General features: G+C 39.0%; 1 protein-coding gene across 1 annotated transcript in view; it reads right to left on the bottom strand.

Annotated features, from left to right (window-relative positions):
- si:ch211-51c14.1 (protein kinase C and casein kinase substrate in neurons protein 3) overlaps positions 1-20,318 on the bottom strand; it is a 37,801-nt gene that overhangs the window by 12,168 nt on the left and 5,315 nt on the right. The window contains exons 2-6 of the mRNA XM_007251017.4: positions 12,990-13,057; positions 7,037-7,193; positions 5,216-5,451; positions 2,949-3,104; positions 885-1,060 (exon numbers count right to left, since the gene is read on the bottom strand). Of these exons, the coding sequence (XP_007251079.2) occupies positions 885-1,060; positions 2,949-3,104; positions 5,216-5,451; positions 7,037-7,193; positions 12,990-13,049 (785 nt within the window). The 5' untranslated portion in view covers positions 13,050-13,057. The remainder of the gene's footprint in view (positions 1-884; positions 1,061-2,948; positions 3,105-5,215; positions 5,452-7,036; positions 7,194-12,989; positions 13,058-20,318) is intronic.

Here is a 20,318-nt window from a genome sequence, read left to right on the forward strand (position 1 = left end):
AACCTATTCATTTAATTGAGCAGTTACTGTAATATGTTACATTTGGGAGTGAGTTAAGAGCATTTATACAAATACTATACAAATACTCAAAATTATTGATTTGCTTTTTGTCACACTGCAAGAGGCTTTAAGATGGCGTTATGTTTATGTAAACACAACCAGAATTGTCATCAGTAATAGCAGAAGCCTTTTTTATTTTACGCTTCTGCAATTTAGTTTTTAAGCAACTTATTTAGTCAGATAGTTTGTAAAGCAAATGTAGTTAAAATTTCAAATAATTTCAAGCACTTTCTCCAAAATTCCAGGACTTTTCAGGACTAGAAAAAAGAATGTTAAAATTCAGGCATTTTCCATGATTTCAAACACCCGTAGGAGCCTTGATGATGTAATAATGCTGCTCTAACTACTGGATTTGAACTTGGGGTTGGTGAGTCCTGCCAAGTTTCAGAGCAGAAAATCTGATCTGTGGGGATGTTCCTGTTGAATTTGTCTACTTGGAAACTTCTACTTGGAGTTCAAATTGTATAAATGAAATTTAGGGTAGAGCAAGGAGTGCAGTTCTTCTTCTTTTGTTTAGATCTTCTATAGCTTTCTAGTGTTGCAGAGTAGATCCAACCTCAATGTCAGTGGGTTAAAAAAGCATGTTTTTAAGCCTATGGCGGTGTATGGAGGTGGGGCTTAGTAAAGAATAGGCAGGGTAGAAAGCATAAATGGGTCTCAAGCCTACTGAGCTGTGGAGCCGTGAAACTTCTCTCTAATGATGGAGCTCCATCCAATACGTTGGGATGAATTATGGGGAGTTTGGGGTGAGGTGGGGTGATTATCATCCAACATAAAAAGTTACCCAAAATCATCACATTACTATGAGTCTGACTCTCTCCTACCTCTCGTTGTTGGTGACGTCCAGGTGTCTGTGGATGGACAAGAAGGCCTGCTTCAGGAAGCTGATCCTCTTCCTCTCCTCCTCCTGTGATTGGTCAAAGATGGACTCCATTTCCTCCATGTAGCGCGGGGCGTAACGTGTCACTTCCTCCAGAACCTTCTCATAGCGGGCTCTAACCTACACACACACACACACAGAATTTTTAGTCTGTTTGTACCTCAGCAACAACCCAGCCTGCGGAAGGAACCCCCTGCTGATCTGTACGGAGTGAATCACACTGGAGAGAAGCAAACAAGGATACATCTAAAGTCTGTTTGAAGCTGAGTTTGAGTTCAGACTTCACTGGGAGTCTTGTCACATTTACACACTTTAAAAGTTTGGATGAGTTTAGATATGTGCACATACTGGTATGTGTATGGAAGGTATAGAGCTGGTTATGTTTAAAATGATGGGTATGAATGGATATAGGTATAGTGTTGTAATGGATATTCATAAGGAAGGTATGTGTGTGGGTGGGTATGGGTATGGATATGAGTATTGATGGATATGGATATAGATGGATATACCTATGGATGGATATGGGTATGGATGGTATGGGTGAGTATGGGTATGGATGAGTATTGATGGATATGGGTATGGATGGTATGGGTGTGGATGGTATGGATAGGTATGGGTTTGGATATGGATAGTATGGGTAGGGATATGGGTATGGATGGTATGGGTGGGTATGGGTTTGGATATGGATAGTATGGGTATGGATATGGGTATGGATATGGGTATGGATGGTATGGGTGGGTATGGGTATGGATATGAGTATTGATGGATATGGGTATGGATGGTATGGGTGGGTATGGATATGGGTATGGATGGTATGGGTGGGTATGGATATGGGTATGGATGGTATGGGTGGGTATGGATATGAGTATTGATGGATATGGGTATGGGTGGGTATGGATTTGGGTATGGATGGTATGGGTGGGTATGGGTATAGATATGAGTATTGATGGATATGGGTATGGATGTATGGGAGGGTATGGGTTTGGATATGGATAGTATGGATATGGGTATGGATGGTATGGGTGGGTATGGGTTTGGATATGGATAGTATGGGTATGGATATGGGTATGGATGGTATGGGTGGGTATGGATATGGGTATGGATGGTATGGGTGGGTATGGATATGGGTATGGATGGTATGGGTGGGTATGGGTATAGATATGAGTATTGATGGATATGGGTATGGGTGGGTATGGATATGGGTATGGATGGTATGGGTGGGTATGGGTATAGATATGAGTATTGATGGATATGGGTATGGGTGGGTATGGATTTGGGTATGGATGGTATGGGTGGGTATGGGTTTGGATATGGATAGTATGGGTATGGATATGGGTATGGATGGTATGGGTGGGTATGGGTTTGGATATGGATAGTATGGGTATGGATATGGGTATGGATGGTATGGGTGGGTATGGGTTTGGATATGGATAGTATGGGTATGGATATGGGTATGGATGGTATGGGTGGGTATGGGTATGGATATGAGTATTCATGGATATGGGTATAGATGATATGGGTGGGTATGGATATGGGTATAGATGGTATGGGTGGGTATGGATATGGATGGATATGAGTATGAATGAGTGTGGATCGGTAAAGGTATGGATCTGTGTGGGTATAGTTATGGTATGGTAGAATGTGGATTGGTAAGAGTATGTATTGGTATGGGTATAGTTATGTTATAGATGGGCATGCATGAATATGGGTATGGTATAGATGATTACAGGTATGGATATTAGTTTGGATTGGTATATATGGTTATAGATATGGATATGAGTATGAATTGGTATGTGTACAGATGGGTAACAAGAGTACTGGTCATTTTTGATTCACCAGTAGTGTTTTCTGAGAGAACATTTAGTAGGTACTGACCACTGCCTGGTCTCCAACAAGACCTGCCTGGCACCAGGCACAACTGGAAGCAGATATTACTGTATCAATATTACTGACTTCACCTCTTGGTGGTTTTAATGTTATGGCTGATTGGTGTATAGTGTTTACTCACTTTCTCTGTCTCCTGGTGAGCGAGTTCTCTCTCCTCCTGGATCTTCCTCTGTTTCTCTATGGCGATGTCGGGGTTTCCCTGAGCATGAGCTTCTCTTTCCCGGGCTGTGTGCTCCTTACGGCTCGCCTTGTGGAACGCAGCCTTCGCCTTCTCCAGCTACACACACACACACACACACAAAGACACACACACACCACCAGTCAGAACCAACAGTGCAGGACAGGAGCAGCTGTGGGTTTAGTGAAGAATAAACGGCACACAGTAAAATCAACCAGTGTTAAATAAACTCCCACTGAGTTAAACTCTCTCCTGCAGAGTCCAGCTCAATTCAATTTAACACACAATATAACACACCCAACCCTAACCCTGCACTGTGTGGAAATGTTTAAATCAGCTCACAGTGCAGACTAGGGGTGGGTTTAAAAAAGATAGATTTCGATTCAAATTTATTTTTATTTAAATGATTCTATATTGATTCATTTTAGTCTGAGATTAATGTTTAACTCAGTGGAAGCATGCTCTGTGTTTTTATTAATAGTTTTAAGATAACACAGCGCAGTAATACATTTCAATCAGATCCTGAATCAACAGAATCTGACCTCTCCATATGCATCCAATCCTGAGACAGCACGAGACTCAAAGCAGGAGTTCAGAGCCTATGAACATGGCCTAAAACACTGGTTCTGCATTTCGCTCTGTCTGACTGATGGATTTATGGGTTTTGTCACCATCTTGTGGATGCTGTGTTAAATGCTGCCTGCTTATTTTCAGTATCGTGGTCTGTTTTCTTGCATGCACAAACGAATAAATTCAAGAATACTTCAGTTAAGATTATACATGCATTCATAAATATGATTATTGAGCTAAAATCCAGCTCTCTTTATCATGTTACCTATTCAGATTTCTAAATCATATATTATATATGATATTTTATATATACAACTCTGGAAAAAAAAAGAAAAGACCACTTCAGTTTCTGAATCAGTTTCTCTGATTTAGCTATTTTTTAAGTATATGTTTAAGTGAAATAAACATTGTTGTTTTATTCTATAAACTACAGACAACATTTTTTCCTAAATAAAAATAGTCATTTAGAGCATTTATTTGTCAAAAATGAGAAATAACAAAATGGCTGAAATAACAAAAAAGATGCAAATAATCAAAAAGAAATGAAGTTCACTTTCATAAAGTTTTGAGGGTTCAGAAATCAATATTTGGTGGAATAACCCTTTGGTATTTAATCACAGTTTTCATGCATCTTGGCATGTTCTCCTCCACCAGTCTTACACGCTGCTTTCGGATAACTTGGATTTTGGATGCCAAAAATTCAAGCAGTTCAGCTTGGTTTGATGGTTTGTGATCATCCATCTTCCTCTTGACTATATTCCAGAGGTTTTCAGTTTGGTAAAATCAAAGAAACTCATATTTTTTAAGTAGTACCTTATTTTGTCCAGAGCTGTATATAGGAGTTCTGTTCTTGACTGGCTGTCCCGTTATAAAAGAAGTATGGGCTGCAGTTTGGTACATTTTCACTGTCCTGTTTTTCTTTTTTCCCTTTGTGTTTAGGGGTGAAAATGACATGGCATCTCACAATATAATATTATAACGATGCGTTTCCCACAATAACCATGAGATGTTAATACTGTTATTCATCTGTGCCTTCTGTGTTACTGAAGATGATAAACTACTCCTAAATAAGGAAATACCAGGAAGTATGGATTTATTGGTGTCAGTTTCACAGAATTTGACAACCAATCTTCTTCATAGCAGGTTTAGCCCATTCATTTGATTAGCGCCACCACATTAAGTAATAAAGACGCATTAAGTAATAAAGATGCCGTAGGGTAACCAAGTGGACATTGATGCTGTTATGTAAAAACATTGTATCTACTTACTTGTGTCCACCTTTTTAGCCTTTATGTCATAATGTGAATCTGGCAGTCCTGTGTTGGATTTTACATGTTTTTACAAATTTCCTGACGAATGGACTAAAAGAAATTCTCAAAAAATGACAATTTATATTGACTTCCATGAAAAGTCAATGTTTTGCTTTCTATTGTTAAGTTGCAGTTTGGAAGATTTCTACAAGGTTTCTACATTGTTTCCACAATCTTGTCATTTTTTTCTGACCACAATCTCAGCACTGTAAAAGATCAGTCAAATTATCAACTATTCCATTTCTGACCTTTACCTTTTCATGTCTAAGGCACACTCTATACAGATTAATAAAAGCTATAATAAATGTTGACAATAATAACATTAATAACCTTCTTGAGTCTTTTGGCCCAGGGCTTCTGAGCACGTGCAAATCCTGTGTCAAAGTCCTGCGACTCCCTGAATCCTCCAAAAATCTTCTTATGGAAGGTCTCCTTCTGCCAAGTCCTGACCCGGTCTCCATCCTCCGACACGAGCGAGCGACAGATGGAGGAGTGAAGAGTGGAGAGGCGATCAGCGGAAGAGAGGAAACACTGCCACGCCTGCAGGAGAGAGCCATACAGAGGACCTAGACAACAGGGAGAGAGAGAGAGAGAGAGAGAGAGAGAGAGAGAGAGAAAGAGGGAGAGAGAGAGGTGGATGAAAGAATTAAATGCATATTTAAAGCAATACCGTATTTTTTGCACTATAAGGCCCACTTAAAATTCCTAAATTTTCCCAAAAATCATCAGTGTGCCTTATGTATGAATTCTACCAGTCCGGTTGTAAGGAGCAGTAAGAGAGCAGCTACTCCGCTGAAGTGCAGCGTAAGTGCAGCGTTATACAGGAGTTTTAGTTTTATTCTCCAGCAGCATTAGCATTAGATGCTAACCGTGCTAATCACTAGCTCTTTTGCCGTTCAGAGGTGAGTATTATTGGCCTGTAGTCTTCTGCTAACCCTGGCTAGCACTGCTGGAGCAGCATTAGCATTAGACGCTAACCACGCTAAGCACTAGCTCTTTTGCTGTTCAGAGGTGAGTATATTGGAATGTAGTCCCTGTGTTTAAACAAGCTTTATGAGAACGAGCCAACATTAATATCGTTTACTGCTGGTGATTAAACCTTTTACTGTAAATAAAGGAAAGCACTTTACCCACCCAAATAAACAGTTTTCAGTAGAGAATTCTGTGTAGATTAACATCCAGTGCTTGTTTGACTTTCAAAGAAAGTGTTTTTTTTTAAGAATTACAGTTTTGTTTACTTTGCTTAGCTTTACTTAACTTAGTTACCCCACCATCACCCCAGCGGTAAAACCTGCTGAATTTAAAAGAAAACATGGCGACAGCCCTGTTCCTTACTAGTGTCACATAATGTGCCTTATAATCTGGTGCACCTTATGTATGGAAATAGACCAAAAAAAAAAAAGAAGTTCACTGATAGTGTGCCATATAATCCGGTGAGCCTTATAGTGCAAAAAATATGGTAATATAGATTAGTGTGAAATTCCCTTAATTTCTTAATCCCTTAAATCTATTCACGTCAATTGGCCAAGACCAATCTGGCTGCTGTGTCTGTTAGCATTGTGGTTATAACCCTGCGAATGCTGACTATTAGCATTGTGACTCACCATCTACAAACCTGAATATCCTAGTGGTTGTGTCTGTGAGCATTGTGGCTCCAACCCTGCTAAAGCCAGCTGTTGAGCCGGGCTCAACAGGCTCTAACCTTGTGAATCCTGGCTATTAGCATTGTGACTAACCTTCTCCAATCCTGAAGATCCTAGTTGCCGTGTCTGTTACCATAGTGGCTGTAACCCTGCTGAACCCAGCTGTTAGCATTGCAGCTAACTCAACCCAACTGTGTTGAGCCTGGTTGCTGAATCTGTTGGCATCACTACTGTAACCCTGTTAAGGCCAGCTGCTAGCGCTGCAGGCTAACTTGCTAAAATTCTTGGTAATAATGTGGTTATTCTGTATTGTTTCAAAATATTGTTAGAGGACTTAACGCATAAAAGTTTGGAGTTGATTCTTATTGGTGGAAAAATATTTCACTTAACGTTTCTTCATGCATTCTGCCATCTTGCACACACAATGCCATGTGGGTGTTTACTAACTTTGTTCTTAAGAAGGGCCTATGCAATCTTCTTCAACTGAATTCATACTGGCAGTACTCACTGGCATCCACTATGGGCTTCCACTTGTTAGTCCACTCGCTGAGCTGCTGGGCGTACTGTCGCTCCACACGTGCTCGCTCCTGAAAACACGTCACTATGTCATTACACGCCTGGAACGCATCCTCTGTTCTCTTTACCGTCCGCTGGTAGTTCCCCGGCTGAGAGAGAGAGAGAGAGAGAGAGAGAGAGAATACAATTACATGTGAGTCATGAGATGATTCTGATGTAAACATCTATGTCAGTACATGTGTGTGTGTTGTAATCCAACTCCAAACACACCTGAACTAAGCTAATAAGTACTACACCAGCCATAACATAACATTAAAACTCCTGAGAGCTGAAGTGAAGAACAGTGATTATATGGTTCCGATTGCAGCTCTTGGGTGGCTACATTAGGCAGCAAGTAAACAGTCTTACAGTTCTTACAGTAGATACTTTAAACTACATTTGAGACAATCTGAGAATCACAACATCTCCAAACCATCCATCAGGTCTTGTGGGATGTTCCTTATATGCAGTGGACAGTACCTACAAAAAGTATTGCAAAGAAGCCACTCGTTTCTTGGTGGCAGATTTGAGTTCATGCAGATTTGAGGCCAAGTTGAGTTCATGCTTCAAGGATTAATAGCTATTTTGATGGCACAGGAGGACCTACTGTATTTTTCGCACTATAAGGTGCACAGAAATATTATGTACAACACTAGTAAGAAACAGGGGTGTTGCCATGTTTTCCTTCTAATGCAGCAGGTCTCAATGCTGGGTGGCGAGACCTGTAAATCTAAGCTAAGGCAAGTAAAAAAACTGTAATTCTTAAAAAAAAAAAAAAAAAAATCTGTTAAGCGTTGGATGTTAATCTACACAGATTTCTATCCTAAAAACTGTTTTTAGGTTGGGTGCAGCATTTAGCATTAGCAGCTAACTGCGGCTAGACCTAGCCACAGTTAGTAGCTAATGCTGCCCGACAGTGCTACACTGAGGAACCCTGAGTGTTCCGGTAAGCCAGGGCAATATTAGCTAGCGATCCGTCCCACTTAGCTTGTTTTAACTTGGTAAACACACAGACTACGGGCTGATAATACTCAGAATGGCAAAAGGGCTAGCGCTTAGCGTGGTTAGCAGCTAATGCTAATACTGCTCCAGTCTCAGTGCTGGAGAACTAAACTGAAACTCCTGTATAATGCTGTACTTCAATGGAGTGGCTTTACTGCTCCCTACATCCTGACTGGTAAAATTCATATATAAAGAGCACAGGATTATAAGGCGAACTGAAGATTTTTGGGAAAATTTAAGGATTTTAAGTGCGCCTTATAGTGTGCAAAAATATGGTACTCAAAATTAGGCAGGTGTTTTTAACTGTTATGACTGATTTGTGTATGTCTGCATTCCGTAATCCTCTGTGTGCTTCAATACAATTCAAGCAGGTGGACTCAGTTGAGGTTCGAAAAGATGTACAGCAGCAACAGTTAATAAAATGTGTTGGTCAAACTGTGCCAAATGAGAAAGTGCATCTTGTATTTGATGGAAACTGCAGAAGCACAACAGGACAGACAGAATGGCCAATAAAATAGTAACTGAATACTGAACAGGCTCCACTCAGTCTGACCTCAGAGTCAAAAAAAGATAGCCGGTGCTGGCCAACATAACACTAGGAGTTAGGAGCAGAGGGGAGAGAGCGCCATCTACCCACCCATAGAGTACATAGCGCCATCTACCCACCTAAAGAGAGCATATCAATAGTTCTCTCTCGCATTCTGGATGCTAATGACAAGCATCATGATCTGGATCACAATCGCAAAAAGCCAAAAGCACAAAAAGCTGAAATTTTGACATTATTTTTATTTTATTTTTTTTTTTGAAAAAACTCTTATTGCAAAGATAAAAAAGAGACAGTGGGGGATTGGGACAGTGAGCAAGGGGGAGAGTGAGAGAGAGAGACAGAAAGAGTGTATGTAATGACATTTCCAGAGGAGGCATCCTGTGTGTCGATGTGGAGGCTGGAACAGCCTTTCCATATTTTCCTGGCATTCATCTCTCTATCTCTACTACAGCTTATCGTCCAGCAAATCTTTCTCTCTCTCTCTCTCTCTCTCTCTCACTCTTTCTCTCTCTTTTTTTTCTTTGTCCCCCTCCCTTTCTGTCGCTGTCTCTCTGTCTTGCCCTATCTCGGTCTCTTGTTTCTTCTCTCTCTGCCTTATTTCTTACTCTATCTCTCCCTCCCTCTCTCTCTCTCTCTCTCTCTCTCTCTCTACCAGTCTGAGAGAAAGTGAAAACAGCTGAGGAATCCACTCTGCTGTCCAAGACCACGGCAGAGGGTCAGCAGCCAAACCAATCCCAGTGTCCCACATAAACAGGGCACAAATGCCAAACCAATCATAGCAGCAATGTTGTACCCAGCTAAGAACCAAACACAAACCAACCATGCCGTTAAAGCAATAGCTCTGCTAAAAATCACATTGTCACATTTACAGAACTCTCCTCACTTTTTCTACATATCAAGGGTCAAACAGGACATGATGGTTTTCTAAAGTTTAGCTTCTAACTTGTACACTAGAGCTACAAGGCTACTGTAGCTAACACACCAAGCAGCACACCAATTAGCATGGTGCAAACTGTATGATACATAATGTAATACTCTCCTTAAACCACATGAAGATGTTCAGTAATTTTTTGTGGTTTCTGACACTGTCCTAAAGAACACAGAAGCAAATTATGGACCCCAAGCATGTCATCTTCCATTCACACCCAGGCCCAACAAAATTACACGTCCAGCCAAGCTGTCGCTTCAGAAGCAACTGGCAAAAACAAAAGTCACACTGTTGCTTTTGGCCAACAGCCAAAAATGAGGCGTCCAACATCATGACAGACAGGAAAAGCTGTGTTTCTCCTTTCAACTGAGGATCAGTGTATGAGTGTGAGCACAAAACACTAAAAGCCCAAACACCAGAGCTGAAAGAAAAAGCTCAGTTCCGTCCAATCAGAGAAGAGAGAACACTGAAATGTCCAATTGCAGCACAGATAACAAAAAAAAAGTTTATTATTATTAAAGTGGAGAAAACACGAACATATCCAATCAGAACACAGGCAACATAATAGAAGACTATCCAATTAGAGTGCAGAAAAAATGTTTCCCAGCATTGACAACACATAAATAGCTAATCAGAGTATAGTAAACATAAACCCACTCAGTTACGCTGCATTTATACTGCTTCTTCGCGTCAACACACATGAATGCACTGCCCCCCTCCAAATGGTCGCATGTGGGCGTTACAAAGCCGTTCCCTGTGCCGTCCAATTAAATTGCTTTAATAAATGGGAACTGGTTTCATACAAGCTTTATTTGCTATTACTAATAAATATAAATGTATATGAATAAATATAAATGTTCGATTAGCATGTAAGCTTGAAAGAGGACTAACATTTTCAGGACACGTATCAGGCAAACACCTGCTCTCGGATTGGATAGATGCATCATGTTGGATGGATTTATTTGCAAAGAGTTCACCTCGGCTCAACTTTCATTGCATCGCATCCCCCGGACTCGAAACGATGGACCCATGATGCACCGCGCAACTGCGTCTGATGGAGCCAACGCTACCCATTGAAAAGTAATGGGATACGTAGCTGTGAGATAACACAACAGAGCAGTGTAAACAGCAAACAGGTTTACACAGTAATGATGCTAGCAGTACTGATACTGTGAGCTGATTAGTTGGTGAGCTGATGGTGGAGATACAGCCAGAACATGTTTAAAAACGTTATAACTGGAGTTTAAATCCTTAAAACATCATATCTGTGGTACCGAAACATTTGACAAAGTTCTGTGTTGAGGAAATAAGTACATATTCCTGAATAAAAAAGGATGGTTTTACTCATTTTAGCTACATTGTGCACTCACTTTAAGTGGGTATTCTCCTCTTTAGAGATTCTCTGGCATGGAATTGCTAGATCTGGCATGTTTAGTTTCAGCGTGTTCTTGTGGCCAAATGCATTTCAGCACAACAACCTGACCACTCAAAAGGTCGTGTAGTGTGAACCAGGCATAAGACAAAGCTATTCAGTCAAAGCAAAAGGAACACAAAACTCTCCAATCAGAGCACACAGAACACAAAAATACACAATCAGAGCTGGGAAGAGTTTGGTGTGGTACAGTGGATAACACCACCGCCTGCCAATGAGCTACCATGTGGGAGGCTGGGGTTCAATGGAAATGGAAATTGAACACAAATAAGAGATATAAAGGAGTCAGTCAGAGTAAGAGAAGATACAATGAAAGAAAGAGTGGAGGTAAAAAAAGATTCAATCGTTAAAGAACAAAAGCTACAAAGATGTTTTGATCAATATCGGAGCAAGGCTGCAAAGGTGAAAGTACTGCTTTAATAAATCAGACATCCCACCCTGCAAAAAGCAGGGACCCACTAAGTGATTAATAAGCGTTAAAATCAGATTTGTCACAGGAGAAGGAAGATGTCTGTTTTATTTGTTGGCAAGCTGAGACTACAGCAGATTCTAAAGCGAAAGAAGCATGTAGACTGAAGTGTTAGAGTCATTTTAGATTAGGTTAAGTTTTAGTATTTTCAATATAATTAGAATTAAACATCCATTTGAAGTAGAAATACACTACTGATAAATGGCTTAGTGTAGTTCACCTGTTCACATTGTTTTAGTCATTATGTAACATGGATTTCCATTGATAATGCGACAGCATGGAACTAATTACCATAAATACATTTACATTTATGACATTTAGCTGACACTCTTGTCCAGAGTGACTTACAAGGTAAATTCTACTACATATTATATTAGGTGGGACAATGTAGTGTTAGGAGTCTAGCCCAAGGACTCGTATTTGTGTAGCGCAGCATAGTCACCCAGACCAGGAACTGAACCCTGTCTGAGAAAACTACCCAGTCACCAGCTTTGCCAACCTATGAGTGTGCATAATGGTCAACAGGTCCAGCTACAACATCTGTAGGCAACTGTGAAATAAAAAGTGCCATAAAAAACCTGTATGCCTCTAGAGGTTTAACCGAACTGGGAGACATTTATGATAAATGTACTAAATGCACTCTACATATTTCAATGCTCGCATTACATCTACTGTGTGAGAGTACACCCATATTGAACTAATGGGGGCAGTGGTGGCTCATTGGTAAGAGCAACAGGTTTTTGATGACAGTGTTGTGATGCATTTCTGTTTCAGACAGATATTTGTCCATCAGTCTGTTTTATTAAATTTAATTCTATTTCTAAATGGCTAAATCTTGTTCCTCAGTCGACATGTTACTTTCACTACAGATGTTGCTTCGGTATCTCTTAGCTTGTCAAAAAATGCATAGTAAAAGTGTGTCCTTTAAGGATGGGAGGGTGTAAACCACACTTACTAACTGTAGAAAGAGTCCAGGAGCAAAGCCCTCACAAGTGTTCACAATGTCACTGTGTGTGTGTGTGTGTGTGTGTGTATGCTTGATGCACATTCCATCTATGGCCAGCCCAAGTATGGACTAGGCTACACTGATTTCCATGGTTGCAATACATCCATCTCACTGGTTACACATTCTAAGCAGATACTGGCTAATTGCAAGTGGAAGTAGCAAAGAAATTTGTTTGCTGTCCAATGCTTTGCTGTTTTAATGCTACATCCAGTATGTTAAATGTTACATAACACTGATACAGTAAAGGTATGCAAAAGCAGATAAAGAGTAAACAGATTCAGGCATCTGATGACTTCATACAGTCTCCTCACGCTGCTGAAATCAACCCTGCAATCTTACTCTTACGGCATAGAGTACTTTTATATTTCCCAGGTTCTACACAGACGCAGCCTACAGGTTAAATCTTATCTGGACTGACTGTATGCACGCAGAAAACCCAGTGATGAGGGGGTAGGATATTCTGAAAGACTGGATGCACCAAGATCAGATCTTATCAGGGATGACCGCTGTCTGCTCTCTCACCATCCAGAAGCTCTGGTGGTTGGCATCCTCTGGGCTGTTCTCCGGAGGGGGTGATGACATGATGACCTCTGGAAGAGAAAAGGAGAGAGAAAATAAAGTGAGCTTAATCTGGAACAAATTTCATAAGACTGTGAAACTACAGCAGCCTTTCATTAAGCTGTATTCACAAAAACGTTTCTAAGAAAAAAACATTAGAATGTACCTTTGTCTGTATTTCCATAAAATGTATTTTAAGCAGTATGCTTTAAATGATCCTTTGTGTCGACAGAAAATATATGTCTTGGCTTTAAATACTGTTTAAAGTGCACATTAGTGTATTTTCTTTCCAGTAGCATTAAGGTGTAGACAATACGTGCATCAATATGCAACGTAGTACAAGTGTATTATATTATTTAAACTATGTTTAAAAAACACACACACAAAAAAAAAAACACTCAAAAGCACAATCTAATGCTTTCATGTTGTATTTAAATATAGCTTTATTACAATTAAAATATAAGTATAATACAATAAGTAGTTCCAAAATAGTACATTTAGTATGTATATAAGTATGCATTAAATTTAATGTTGAAAGTATGTACTTTTCCATAACTATACTTATACTTAAAATACAAATTAAATGCACTTTTCTTTTACAAGGGTAGAAATTTCTTCCTAAAAGTCACTGAAATAGTTTTACGAAGATTTTCCACGAACAAGTGTTTTCTTATTTGGAATTTGTTCAGTTTATGACGACAGTGGAAACAATCCACAGAGAGCAGAGCTGAATGAGGCCCAACATTTTTTTAAATGTCTTTCTCAGGGAAACTTTCAAAAGTTCACCAATACTCTACTATCTTATCTAGCTTATCATAAATAACACTATACGTTTTTACATTTTCTGTGCAGAAAAAACATTTCTCATAAAAGTAATAGGCTCATTCATTGCATTCTTGCATTTTTGGAGTTATTGTCCAGGGAAGGCAATATTTTGATTTATTGCATTGAGTATTAAGATGATCACTTTCTGTTGCCCATGTCTGACATTAGTCATGGTGTCTGTATGTTCATGTTTATCTGCACAAGAGAGTCCTATTCTATTGGCTTCTACTGGGTACTTCTCTATAGTGACTAGACAAAATGTGTGTGTACATTTGCACCAGGTTCTTGCTCCATTTTAAAAGTCAAATTTAATGCTTTTTAGGACCTTTTTAAGACCTCAATAAATATAATTTAAGGGCAAAAAGTAGAAAATAATTAATTGTATTGAAAATGAAAACTTAAGGTTTCCCATTTGTTATCAATTTTCTTTTTCAATTTTGTTCCATTGTGATGCAGAATATGTTAGCATGTTAGCCAACTCACCGCTAATGTTAGCTAGCTCTACGCTAACCTTATTTCTCTCCCCAGTTATGTTAGCTAGCAAGCGGCTAATGTTAGCCAGCTCTATGCTAACCTCAGTTCTCTCCCCAGTATCATTGGCTAGCTTGCAGCTAATGTTAGCTAGCTCACCGCCAACCTTAGTTCTCTCCCAGGTAACTCATCGAAAATGTTAGAATGTGCTTTCCCACCAACATTAAATGCAATGTCTAAAAATGAGTGGTGTCAATCGATTAAAAAATGTAATCTGATTAATCACAGAAAAATTCAGTGATTAACTGCGATTAATCGCATTTGTTTTTCTTCAGACACGATGTTTTATAGTGGATATTTAAATGTAAATCGAAGAATGAATGTAAGAAATGTAAATTGCAATTATATGTATATTAGTGGTGTCAATTAAAATGATAATAAATAATTGTATGTTTGAGGGGAGATAAAATCAACATAGGGTGCTGGAATAAAGAATAGATGATAAATTGGATTGTGAATGTCTCAGCTTGGTTGTGAGGATTTCTGAATTCTAACTTAATTTGATGAGAATAAAAATCAGGAGATCAGAAAGCAGGAAAGCGCAGGTCTGTGTGTTTCCGTGCGTGTGCCTGCGCATGTGTGTGTGTGCGTGCGCGTGTAGCGTGTGTGGGTGTGTGCGTGCGAGCGTGTGTGTGTGTGTGTGTGTGAGAGAGAGAGAGAGGAGCTGAAAGTTCAGAGCGGAAGTAGTGGTCAAGCTTGGTGCCTTAATTAACTTGCGTTAAAAAAATAGTAACGCGTTACTGATTCCAAATTAACAGCGTGTGTTAACGCTTTAACGTTGACAGCCCTACTAAAAATGTAATACCTATAGCAAATTTACAGTAAATTTAAGACAATTTAAGACCTTAATTATTAAAATTTTAATTTAAGACATTTTAAGACTTTTTAAGGGAACCCTGTGCACATCTCGGTAAGCAATGGGTTTAACTTAAAACAGTTGAATGCAAAGGGGGCTGACAAACATTTAACATGTGATGTATGAGAACTGCGGTGCAATGTTAGAAAAGCCCAGTACAGGTAATATTTCACTTTAAACTAGGCATTTTTATTTATTTTAAACAGTTCATTTAGAGGTTTGCTAGTTTAAAACATGCTATCAGCTTATGGATATTCGGGAACAGAAAAAAAAGGTGGGATATATTTAAGAGAACTTTGGGCTGGAGTTTCAGATTTGGAACTTCAGCTTGTTGTACAAAGCAAGTCCTCCCTGTCTTATAAGTAGAGTCAGGAAGGAGAGAGTTAAATTGGACCAATTTAGTCCCAAGAAGTATTGAAGTAGGACACTTACAAATCTACTGCAATCTACCACATTGATCCTAGTATACTAACTACATAATATATACTTAGGAACCATACTTATAGCTTACTTATTAAAATAAACTCTATTTTAACAGCACAGGCTGTTGGCATGGTGCAAGATAGCAATGAGCACCACAATACGCTGTGCGGAGTGTGTAAGATAGGGCTCTATATCTTTAAGAATAATTATTGGTCTAGAAAGAATTTCTCTTAAAAGAAAAAAAACACAATTTTTAAATAATAATGACTTAGTTAAACAAGTTGAAGTTACAAAAACACAAAGAAAAAGTATTATTAAGAGACTAAATGTGAATAAGTCCTCAGATCTGTTCCTTCTTGCCATTTTTGTTCCACTGTTTATGTTTTTTCTAGACTGGGCTTAGGTTTCCACTGTGCTTCCTAAATCAATGGTAAAATGAAAAATGTGCCATAATACACACACACAGTTTTGCCCATTATACCGAATATAGATAATCCGCCAAGACATGTTTAGTGTCTAAACTTTCCTGTTACAGTTTTAGCCTGGAGCTATGAGACTGATGTTGATAGTTCCAAACAATGGAAGCTTCAACCTATCAATTAGCTAGTGTGGTGCTAACACAGCTATGCTAGCTAAATAGTTTTTAGGTCATAACAGTGAGTCATACAGTGTCAGAAACCAGATAAACAAGAGTACTAGAGATTACTGAAACCCTTTACACAGCTTCTAAGAAAGTTTCTAAGAGAGTGTCTCATTAAATGTGTGCAGTTAGCACCACGCTAATTGGTGAGGCACAATTAGCTACATTGTTTATTAGCTACATTAGCCTTGTAGCTCCAGTGAAAAACTACAAAGAAGCAAACCTAAGTACCCAAACATTTGGCATTTGTCTTGGCTGAATGAGTACATTACATAAATGTATTTTCTTTTTTAATTCTAAACAGAGCTTGAGAATTACAGAAGCTAACTGCTCCATCTGAGTGGCTGTGTGTGTGTGTGTGTGTGTGTGTGTGTGGTTTATATAAATGGAATGAATGTTCTCTACGCTAATTCTGTGAGCGAGAGAGATCACATGAGCGTGGATGTGCGCAGGATGCCAGCAGGCTGAGAGAATGTGGTGTAATTTACAAGCTTTATTTTCTTTAAAGACAGAGTTTATGAACTTGGGCAGACAGCGCAGCGCCCGCCACAAACACATTTACAGGCTTTTCATCTGCACAGTTAAACTCCTCTGCTCACAATTTAAACAGAAATAGAGTTTACAGAAATAGAGGCACGCAGAACTGTGTGGAAAGGCAGAGGTGGGGAGTATTTATTATTTATATTTACTCAGCTCTATTTGTTTAAATATAATTGTGATGGATTTATATTTTCCTTCAAGTGGCTGATATCACTCATAAAGCTTGTATATGCATGTTTGCTATTTTTACTTTGTGTCTAGAGTTCTGGACAAATCAACCAACACAAATGCTTCAGTATTACTTACGAAGTTTTATCCATCTCCTGTAAAGCTGTTCATTTGGAGAAACAAGGGTGACGACAAAATAGTACTTTTACTACTTCTCTTGTACAAACCTTAAATTCAGGCTGTTTTTTACATTATTTAAAATTAACTTGCATAGTAAATTAATACTAATTCTAAACAAATGCTAAATGCTAAACAAATGTTTTATATTTTAGATTCTTCAAATTAGGCACTTCTTGCTTAGACTTTTTGCTCAGATTTGCACATCTTGGCATTTTTTCAGTCATCTGGAATAACTTTCAGTTAGCAGCTGTGCTAAACCTGTCAAGAGTTAATTATCATATTTTTTAGCACTATAAAGCACACTTAAAATCCTTAATTTTTCCAAAAACTGACAATGCGTCTTGTAATCCGGTGCACCCTATGTATAAATTTTACCAGTCAGGTTGTAGAGAGCAGTAAAGCCACTCCGCTAAACTGCAGCGTTATACAGAAGTTTTATCAGTACCGAGACTGGAGCAGGATTAGCATTAGCCGCTAAACGCAGTAAGCGCTAGCTCTTTTGCCATTCAGAGGTATTATTGGCCTATAGTCTGCTGCTAACCCCAGCTAGAACTGCTAGAATAGTATTAGCATTAGCTGCTTACCATACTAAACGCTAGCTCTTTTGCTTTTCACAGATGAGTATTATCAGACTGTAGCCTGCTGCTAACCCCGGCTAGCACTACTGTAGCAGTATTAGCATGAGCCACTAACCACACTAAACACTAGCTCTTTTGCCATTCAGAGGTATTATCGGCCTGTAGCCAGCTGCTAACCCTGGCAATCACTGCTGGAGAAGCATTAGCATTACCGGCTAACCCTGCTAAGCGCAAGCTCTTTCGCTGTTCAGAGGTGAGTATGTCGGACTGTAGCCTTCATGTTTACCTTGTTAAAACAAGAAATGTTTTAATCTATATTATGGCAAATACTTTAGGAAATGAAGGTCAGTCAATCTGAAAAACAGAACTTTAAAAGTATCCTCAGGTGCAGTCACATTTACACATCTATGTCAGTAATGAGAGAAACTTACTGTAACTTAATGCATTCATTAGAAGGGGTGTCCACAAATATGTGGACACATAGCGTACTAAGAATTAGCCAAATTCCACCCACTATATAGTCCTTCCATGAACACATAATACCAGTGGCACCAGTAGAGGCTGAAGACATGTTCCTCCTTTGAGTTACATTAAGTCCCTTTCTAGCAACCTAAAGGGACTAAGACAAGACAAGACAACCATATTTACCATACCTCTAATGAGCATAGATGGAATGTCTACAGTTGATACACTGAGCACACATGCCCAGAGTGGTTGGCAGCCATCGAATCCACTACCATGTCATCAATAACCTGGTGCTACCATCAGGACGATCATGCTTTCTTGGTGCTTCTGATCATAGCAAACAAGGTGTTTTTTATAATTATTTTGATCTGTGAGAAACAACAGTCACTAATCCCTCCTCTAATCCCTTTACAGCTGTCACTGAAGGCCCACCTTACCCTGGATCTGATTGGGCAGTTCAAAAATGCTCATGAATTTAGCTTTGAGTGCCTAATTCAGAGCCACGAGACACCCATGGGACAAAACCAGCACACAAAATGCATCTTTCCCATCGACAACAGCTGGAAAAAAGCTTTTCCAGCCACAAACAACACACCCAGTGTGAGCCTAACCCTGCACAGGTTGTTTTTGCTGCACTACTTAAAGTAACAATGCTTTTCTTCAAGCATGCTTTGGATTTATATTCTTAAATATAATTTAATTTCCCTGTTAGATCAGAAATTATTTCAGAAAGTGCATAAGCTGAGTGCATAAAAAACATGCTTTTAAGTTTAAGCACTCGCATCTCTTGACAGCAGTGCTTCAGTAAGCAAGTTCTTCTAAAACGTCCATTTCAAAGCTTTTGATCCCACTCATTGGCCATTCCTCAGTCCTACTGCCACACCCTGGGTTGCCAGCTATGGAACACAACAGCAGACAAACACAGCATGCTGCAGCCTCTGCATCCTTCCAAAAAAGCTCAATGACCAGAGATGGAGTAAAACATAAGTAAACACTGGCAATGCGTTTGATAGATGTAGACAGCTTAGAGCTCAGAAGGAGTACAAGACAGAGGGTGCAAGGGAGCAAATATTTGAGATAGGTAAAGTCATCCAGACTAGTGCTGGCTAATGTAATTATGCTACAACATGCTAAAGTAAACTACTGCAATTTACAAAAACAGAGGAGCAGATGGTCAAAGGCCAAAGCTCTTTAATATATTGGCATAGACCAGAGTGATAGAAATATATGCCAGAAGTCAAAAGTACTTAATTAATTTAGCTACAAATGTAATTATACATTGAATGGCCAGGCAACCTGTGTAAGCTTCATGTCTAGGAAGAAGGGGTGGGTCAGACAACTCTCTCCAGTGTTTTGAAATTGAACTGTTGTAGCTATTTTAGAAGTTTGCTGTAATTTAGTATGCATTTTATGGAAATTATGTACATGCTTAAAACATTTTTTTAGGATTGGTTTAAACTACTTTACCACTCTCTGACAGAAATAAAGACAGGGCATGCTCTGTAGAGCTGTAAAAGAGCAGCAGATTAATTGAATAAGCGTATGAGGCACAGCTGATGAGCATTTGCTAATCAGACAGTAAGAGTGTTGCATTTCTCCAGCAGGAGGAATCTCCCCGCCCATGCTCACATTTCCCAGCTTTGAAACCTGATCCATCCCAAAATAAACAGGGGTGAAAGTTCACCTACCACCACACATACACTGGCCCACACAAACACACAATTTAGTTTTCATTAAGTGTTAAGAATTGTACATTCATATACAGCTCTGGAAAAAAATAAAAGACCACTTCAGTTTCTGAATCAGTTTCTCTGATTTTGCTATTTATGGGTATATGTTTGAGTAAAATGACCATTGTTGTTTTATTCTATAAACTATGGAAAACATTTCTACCAAATTCCAAATATAAATATTGTCACTTAGAGCATTTATTTACAGAAAATGAGAAATGGCTGAAATAACAAAAAAAATGGAGAGCTTTCAGCCCTCAAATAATGCAAGGAAAACAAGTTCATATTCATAACATTTTAAAAGTTCAGAAATCAATATTTGGTGGAATAACCCTGATTTTTAATCACAATTTTCAT

This window comes from Astyanax mexicanus, chromosome 19 (assembly GCF_023375975.1).
Source record: "Astyanax mexicanus isolate ESR-SI-001 chromosome 19, AstMex3_surface, whole genome shotgun sequence".
Taxonomy (NCBI): domain Eukaryota; kingdom Metazoa; phylum Chordata; class Actinopteri; order Characiformes; family Acestrorhamphidae; genus Astyanax; species Astyanax mexicanus.